This window comes from Pempheris klunzingeri, chromosome 14 (assembly GCF_042242105.1).
Source record: "Pempheris klunzingeri isolate RE-2024b chromosome 14, fPemKlu1.hap1, whole genome shotgun sequence".
NCBI classification, from domain to species: domain Eukaryota; kingdom Metazoa; phylum Chordata; class Actinopteri; order Acropomatiformes; family Pempheridae; genus Pempheris; species Pempheris klunzingeri.
Genome location: NC_092025.1, coordinates 10,504,005 through 10,511,674, shown reverse-complemented (window position 1 = coordinate 10,511,674; position 7,670 = coordinate 10,504,005). Strand labels below are relative to the sequence as shown.

General features: G+C 45.6%; 1 protein-coding gene across 1 annotated transcript in view; it reads left to right on the top strand.

Moving 5' to 3' along the window:
- The first annotated feature begins 568 nt into the window (after nt 1–568).
- Nucleotides 569–7,670, top strand: part of ltbp3 (latent transforming growth factor beta binding protein 3) — a 30,699-nt gene continuing 23,597 nt past the window's right edge. Inside the window, exon 1 of the mRNA XM_070843325.1 lies at nt 569–909. Within this exon, the coding sequence (XP_070699426.1) occupies nt 672–909 (238 nt within the window). The 5' untranslated portion in view covers nt 569–671. The remainder of the gene's footprint in view (nt 910–7,670) is intronic.

Here is a 7,670-nt window from a genome sequence, read left to right as displayed (position 1 = left end):
TTCCCACATTAATGTTTTAAACTTTAACCCAGCACAAAGCCTGCAGCAATATATTATATGTGAGTATTTTTTATTTTTTTTTATTCCCAGAGTGACACACACAGCTGTGCGGCTATGATTTGCAGAGTGAGGTCTGCGCGGGGGCAGGAGGGGAGAGGAGGGGAGAGGAGGGGGTGTGAGGAGAAATAACCAACAAGGAAACCACTTTCAGCTTTGCTCCTGCACCGCCTGGCTGGCCCGCAGCCAGGTTTCTCCAGAGAGGGTTGGCTCACCCCTTATCCTCTCCTCCCTCTCCTCCCCTCTTTCTCTCCCAAACCCACATACGCACTCTCTCCGACTCCCCAACGCAACAGGCGAGAAGGAGGAAGAGCGACAAAGACGAGGGCAACTTTGGAAACGACAGCGAGGAGGGCAGCGAGGGACTTCTAAAGATGCCAAACGTGTCGGTTTCGCAGACGGATCACTTGGGGAGGCGAGGAAAGTGACTTTTTCTCCCCCTTAAGGTGAAAACAGGAGGGAGGACGCGCTTCTTTTTTTTTTTTTTTTTTCCGCCGTATGAGACGTCAAATATCTGCCTCGGTGAACAAAGCGGGCGCCTTTGATTTGGAGCTGAACTCAGCCAGTGGTTTAATGTCTCCAGGTCTGCGTGGAGGGCAGTGAAGGATGCCACGATGCCCTCTCTGATCCCCCATCTGCTTGTCATCTGGCTGAGCGTCCACAGGCTGGTGTGGTGCACGGAGCGCTCCTCCACACGGGAGCGCTTCAAGGTGGTCATCGCTCCTCTCATCTGCAAGCGGATCTGCCTGAAGGGACAGTGTCAGGATACCTGCGAGCAGGGCAACAACACCACGCTGATCGCGGAGAACGGGCAGGCTGCGGACACGCTCATCGGACAGGGCTTCAGGGTCGGTGAGTGACGGGGACAATGCTGCTGATGTATGAGGGGATATAATTAGGCCGCTGCGATTAACTAATAGGCCCAGTGGAGCTCTCACCTCTGGGCTCATGGTGGTTTTCTCCTTGGAGAGGTGAGGTGAGGGGGGTGGGGATGTCTGTTTGAACTTTTTTTTTTTTTATGAAAAAAGTTTAAGTTTAAGTTGATCAAACTCTAAGAAGTCACTGTCCCTGTAAATGTAGCTGTTTATCACATTGTGCTGCAGGGTTGTATCCATCCAGGAGTATTCCAGACATTATTCTGGGAGAACAGCTTGGAACTGTTCATTCAGACAATGAAATAGGCTCTATAAAAATGTTAAAGTGGGACTGTGTGATCTACTCCTAAGCCAAGCTTTGCTCCATTTTGAGGGAAAGTTCTGAATTCAGATTCTCACTTTAGTAAAAAAAAAGGGGAAAAAAAGCAGCAGTGTGAGCAGGAGAATGTACTTAAATATCAAAAGTGTGTGCAGATGAACCTCCATCACTGTCTTTCAGTAGAATAGTGTTTGTAAAGAGGAGACCTTACTATGTTTAGGTACTTAAATCTGTAACAGTGCAGTGTATTCACCACGTGTTTAATATAGAAAACCTTTACCTGCAGCTGTCAGATCAGTTTTAGTTGACTAAAAAGCGCAGATTTTACCTCCACAGTGTAGCGGAGCAAAGTAAAAATCTTCAAATAATCAAGTAGAGTATAAATAATGTATCACAAAATGCTACTCAAGTACAGCACATGGCTAAAACCTTTTTGTTACTTTCTCACCTTTGTGAGAAATATGACCTCCTGTAAGCGGTCACCATGAGCCAAACAATACCCAATACAACATAACTCAAGTAGAACTGGTTTATTCAGGTCTTTATTCCCTTAAAAAGGTTCAATCTAGTTTATAACTTACATCAATTTGACTCCGTCTCACATAAGATTATGTCAAGTGGGTTTAAACTCTGCTCCGCACGTAAATAGGTGGCTCAGATGAGGTGAGCTGGGTTTACCCTCCATTGCATCGCTGGAAAATGTTCCCATGCAACACTTTAATTACTGAGCCATGGCTCATTACATAGCATATAAATGTACTCTTAAGATCTATACTTTCCCCCACAGACTCCAGTGTCTGGTTGGCATGAGTGGAGGCTTTCTGCGCTCTATCAGATCAGCTGTGGTGAGACGTGGAGCCTTGCAGTCTACGTCAGTCTCCGGCCCAGAAGTGATTTCACTGGTCCTCTTTTCTCTTTTCTCGCTTGGTGTCGAGAAAAAGACACGAAACGAGAAAAAGTCGCGTTGATTGATCATCTGAGATGGTCAGCTGTACAAAATTCATATGTAGCACAAGCCTAAAAACAATAAGTCATAGATAACAGCAGAATGTGATGCAACAGCTTCATATTTCTGTGGACATCACATTGGTGCCAGGACAAACCACCTTTTTTCTTTCTCTCAAAACTCAAATCCTTCTAACTATAACCTCCTCCCACCTAAAATTCTTAATGGAGATTTGGCCCAGAGTTCACCAGCTGCTCTGGATGCTTACACACTTGTTTTTATGTTTGGATTTTAAAATCATAGCTAACTGCTGAATGAAAAATGGCTCTTAATCAGAGCCTTACATTCATCTGTGGCTGTAGAAAGCCAAAAGGGAAGTCAGTAAGAATAAATCTTAATCAAGTGACTGACTGTGCTGCAGGGTTGTGGTACTTCTTACAATTATCGCACACAGTTTTGTAGTACAGAGAAGTTGCCACTGGGCCATGCAGATGTGCCTCTCCAGCTGTTTTCATTGGTTGGACCATGTGGTAGTAAGCAGCCTGGATTTAATCGAGGTCAAATGAATCCTACTTGTAGCGCCGAGACAGTTTTCTTCCTCCGTGACGGCGTGTATTGCAGTAGAGTCACAGAGTTGGCTCGGTCAGCAGTGCTCCCGCTTGTCCTCTGATTTCCTTGTGGTGCGTCACGATTTGGAGCTTCTGTGTCAAATAATTCAGGAGAGACACTTTAAATTCCTAGAATACCTCATGCTGCCTCACATTTGGTCTGGATCGTGAGGCTGCTCTACAGTCACCTGTCTCCAAGATTTCACAAAGCATCTGAAAAGATCCTTGCTGAGCGTGTGAGGGGAAAGATGGTTCGACTTCAGCCTTGAGAGGAGAAGTGTGTTGTTCAGGCTGAGGGCTGGAATGTCGGGTGGACAAGTGGAAATTTCTCTCTTCCGTGTTAAAATGGCCACGGCCATAGCAGCAACAATATGAAGACTTTTCCATATTTGACCCGTCGTGACGTCGGCACAGCGAGGCTGAGGCCCGAGCTGAGCAAACCTTTCCTCAAAAGACCTGCAGTTCCTCATAGTGTAAGGAAGCGCAGAAATACCTTTCAGTGCGCTTTTTCCCAGTCAAGAATTTGGCCAAGATTTGGCGTACAGGCAGGCTGAGGCCCAAGAAACAGTCAAGTCTTATTAGTGATCTGGATGTGGGGTTTCTGCTATCGGATGAAGGTCATTTTTATGGCCATAGCCTTGAAAGTTAATAAAGAGATGACAGGATGACAAGATAAAGTGAAAACCTTTAGATAAGAAACTCAAACTGCGGACATTGATATCACATGGAACACATCTGTGTTGTTGGATGTGTAATATCCCAGTGCTAAGCAGCTGTAGAACAAACTGGAGAACATGACAAGAGTTGGCAGAGGACTTGTTTTGAAGATGTTTACTTCTTCTGACCAGCTGTCCAAAAAAAGCCCAAAACATCCCATTTACGAAGACACAAAGACATTTTTAGCCACGCTAGCAGTGTGGCTCTGTGGATGGCAGATGTCTGTCTGTGGATCTGTCGGTCAGTCCACCTCTTTGGTCCAGACTGAAATATCTCTACCGCTATTGTCGTGAAAAACACGGTTAATTGTGTGACACTTTCACTGAAAGCAAAACAGTAAATTTGAGGGCTAAGAAGAAGAATTTGACTAGATTGACTAGAGAAGCTCTAAACAACTGCTCTGTCAATTCCTGTCAACTGTTTCTGCAGTATACAGTGAAATCTTTGGTCTGAGTGGTGTGTGTGTGTGTGTTGTTATGCTGTCCCAGACTGATGATCACAAGGATGTTCATTAGGACAGATCATCTCAGTCAGGATTACCTGCTGTACGTGAGGACAAATCACCTGAACGACAGGCAGCTCTTTTGTCCTATCTGAGAGAGCTTACACACAGACAGTCAGAGATTAGAGAATATCTGTTATGGTTTAGTAAGTAGCAGTTAGACTTAGCACTGGTGTATTTAATATACAGTCTACAGCATACATCACAGCAGCCCATGTTGTCGTTCTTGTACACATGTTCCCTGAGCTCCGGCATACACTGCAGTCCACATACTACATACTTATGAGATTGGGAAACCTTATCATTAACATGTGAACACTTAGTGCACGTCTGCATGACATGAACGTCACTGCAATGAAGGTGAAATATGTCAGATGCGCTCTGGTCATATGTTTTCAGGGAACCCACATGCCATTATTTTCATCTTTATTTCACTGTACGCTTCCTAAAACGGATGAAAGCACGGAAACTTGAAAGCCTCCCAGGTTAACTGGGAGGCTGGAAAAAGCTGACGTTCACCGACCGATATGCCTTTTTCTTGGGTTTCACGTTTGAACTATGTTAGTGTGCATGAGGCTCTGCAGGGGCGCCGTGATCGTTTACATGAGGATTAAGAGGATGAGTACATCTTGAGGCATGTGAGGAGTGTCTGATTTGTAAAACCTCGACTGAACCTCTGCACGCTCATCCCATTGCATGTCCTATCCATATCTGGAGCCCCAACCTGTTTGCCAGCAGATCAGGACTTTCTTTGTAATTGTCTCCACGTGTTTGGCTGACAAAGTATCACACAGCCAACTTTGTTTTTTTAGTCCTCAACACTTGAAAGCTTGGTGTAAATTGTGGGATGGGAAGAAAAAGGTTACGGGGAGCTTTTTTCACTCCTTGGATACTGGGTGTTTTTGTTCATGTGTGCATCTGTCTCCCACTTTATCCACGTGCGGAAGGAAGATTTATATTTTCGGTAGTCATCCAAGATTTCCTTTCAAAGAGTACACAAAAATCAGTATCTGTGCACATGGCTAGGTTTGCTCTGACCAAACTGTGTTTTTCCCAACAAGAATTAGTTCAAGTCTAATCTTTCCTTGCCGTTGCTAGCACAGAGGCATCCCATCTATCAGCCTTACTGACAGCAGCTTCTCGGCTCCCAGACAGCCCTCCGAGTCTCGTCTCTTCTTTGCACCTCAGCGGCATCTCCACTTTATCGGGGCTCCAGACGTCCAGGCTGCTCCAGATTCTCATCTTCCTCTGGAATCACTAAAAGCACGGGGGCCTCACGTTGCACAGGAAGTGTTCTTATCATATCCCAGTCTGGGCTTGTCTCCCCTAAAATGGGCATCATGAGAAGTGGATATGGCTATTTCAGGATTTCCCATGTGGTTCTGTATTTAGAGTAAAGTGACAGTAGTAGCCCTGTGGTTTGTTTTGGTTTTCCTTTGGCATGGGTCAGAGGTCCATGGGAGCCTGAAAATGACAAGTCAGTCAAAAACAGTAGACAGAGCTAGTTCTTCAGCCTTCTCTCTATTGAGTCGGTCAGTTTATTTTACCTTTGAAAGCCCTCTGCTCTTCCCCACACACTCTTCTTTCTCCCGTGCCAAACTTTGGAGAAGGTGGTCTAACACAGGCAACCAAAAACCTGCAGCGCTCTGTAGTTTTGCCACAGGTTGGACTGAACTCAGAGGTGAAGCCGGGCACGATTCCCGTGCTCACACCCCCTCAAACACAAACAGACATGCACGAGGGAGGCTCACACGCATTCATTTGCAGCTTAATTATTCGTAAAAGCTTCTTACTCGTGATGAAATGCGCATTTATAGTGTGCGTTTGCAAGCCGATCATTGCCTCCTGTCATGGCTGTGTTTTAATATTTATGGATGCACATTCTGTCACCTCTCCCCGTCTATTTATGCATGTTGGGAAAATAATACATGTGGTTATTTGGGGTCTGCCGTTCTCATTAACCTTATACCACTGTTTTGCAAACTGGACGCTATCACTATGTAGATCTTCACAGACCGTTAATGCTATAAAAAGTTGCATTGATATGAACATATAATATATATGTGTATTAATAAATTAGAGTCTCATCTTTTTGGTCAATTCTAAAATGAGCGCAGTGTTGTAAAAGTAATCCAGGTGCAATTCGCAGCAGTGTCCACAGATCTTAAAAACATGGTGACTCCCTACCTTCAAAGCAGCGTGACAGTCCAACAATGTGTTAGATGTATGAAAATGTGTTGCTTAAAAGGTTAAATCCATAGTCACAGCTTTCTGTGTTTACATTTGTCAAGATTGCACCAAAACACGCATTTAAAGAGAAAATCCACACGATCTGAGAGGGAGTTTCCCATGAAATCAGACCCCTCCATGTCATCACTTTCTGCTAAAAACTGCCACTTCTGTGAGGCAGGTTAAAAAAAGAAAGAAAGCATCACAGAAAATGAAGTTGGCAAAACAAAGCATTAATTAGGTGTTTTTGGAACGTCACAAAGGAACAGTGTGTATATTTGCGTGTGTGTACCTAAGTGTGTTTGGTGCTCAAGAGCAGTGTACTGAACCCAGCTCAAACAAACAGCCTTCTTTGCCATCTTTAACACTCTCCTCCCATTTGCTTAGCGAGGGGGAGAAACGGAGCAGTTATTTAAAGCCGCGCAGAGGAATGCGAGCACTAGGGACTGCACCCACGCCGTGCAGGACCCTGTAGCTGTAGCGATTAGCCAGGGTAAACAGAATAACACGGCCTCTGCCAGCGCTGCCTCCTGCCACGGCCTGGGACTGTGCAGACTACGGGCACTACCTGCCACCAGCTCCAGTGCTGAGTGCTGAGTATCCCGCAGGGCAGGTATCTGACATAATCTCAGCAGAGCACTGTCAGCACTCCTCTACCTGCCTGCCCTCCAGTCCCTATAGCCAGGGCTTTTAGACAGTCATTATATGACATCATCCATATCTGTGCCAAGATCCTGTCTGACTCTCTGGCTCCCTTTCCACAAACATCTCCGCCAGAGGGGAGTGACAGTGTAACGCTGGATTTGTGCCCACCCAAGAGCTATGGAAACCACACCGCATATTTCCATGACATGTGAAAATCACATTGTGCAAGGCAGAGTTTGATTTAGATTTGGATAATTGCGAACCGCTTTACTCAGATCCGTCCTGATCTTCCAGATGATGGCTGCTTGAGTTTCTCAGGAGAAGTCTGCTCATCGTCATCGTCCAGTTTCTGTAAAGTTAACAAACCGTTGTCTTAGGCTGACTGTGAGAGGTAATGAATGCCTTTGGTGACAGTGGTGGACTCTGGCAAAGGGCAGCACTATTGTTTGGATAGCTGAGGCCGAGGCCGCTCAGAGCTTCTGGGGGTTGACGGAGCACAGAGAGTTCTGCAGGGGGAGGAGGAATGCGTACGCAGGTTTGTGTTTTCAAAAGGCAGTGATTATGTCATTTACTCCCAATGTCTGGCTCAGCTGCAGGAGTCTGACCCACTTCATGCGTCGCTCTCTCTCACCCGGTGTGGTATGTGGTCTCACAGTGCCAGTCGATGGTAGGCGTATTTGGGGATGTGGTTTCCTGCTTTGGAGATGATGGTAAAGGGAAGCACGTCATATGATGATAACCTATTCTCTTTTTAAACAGTGGCTCTAACGGA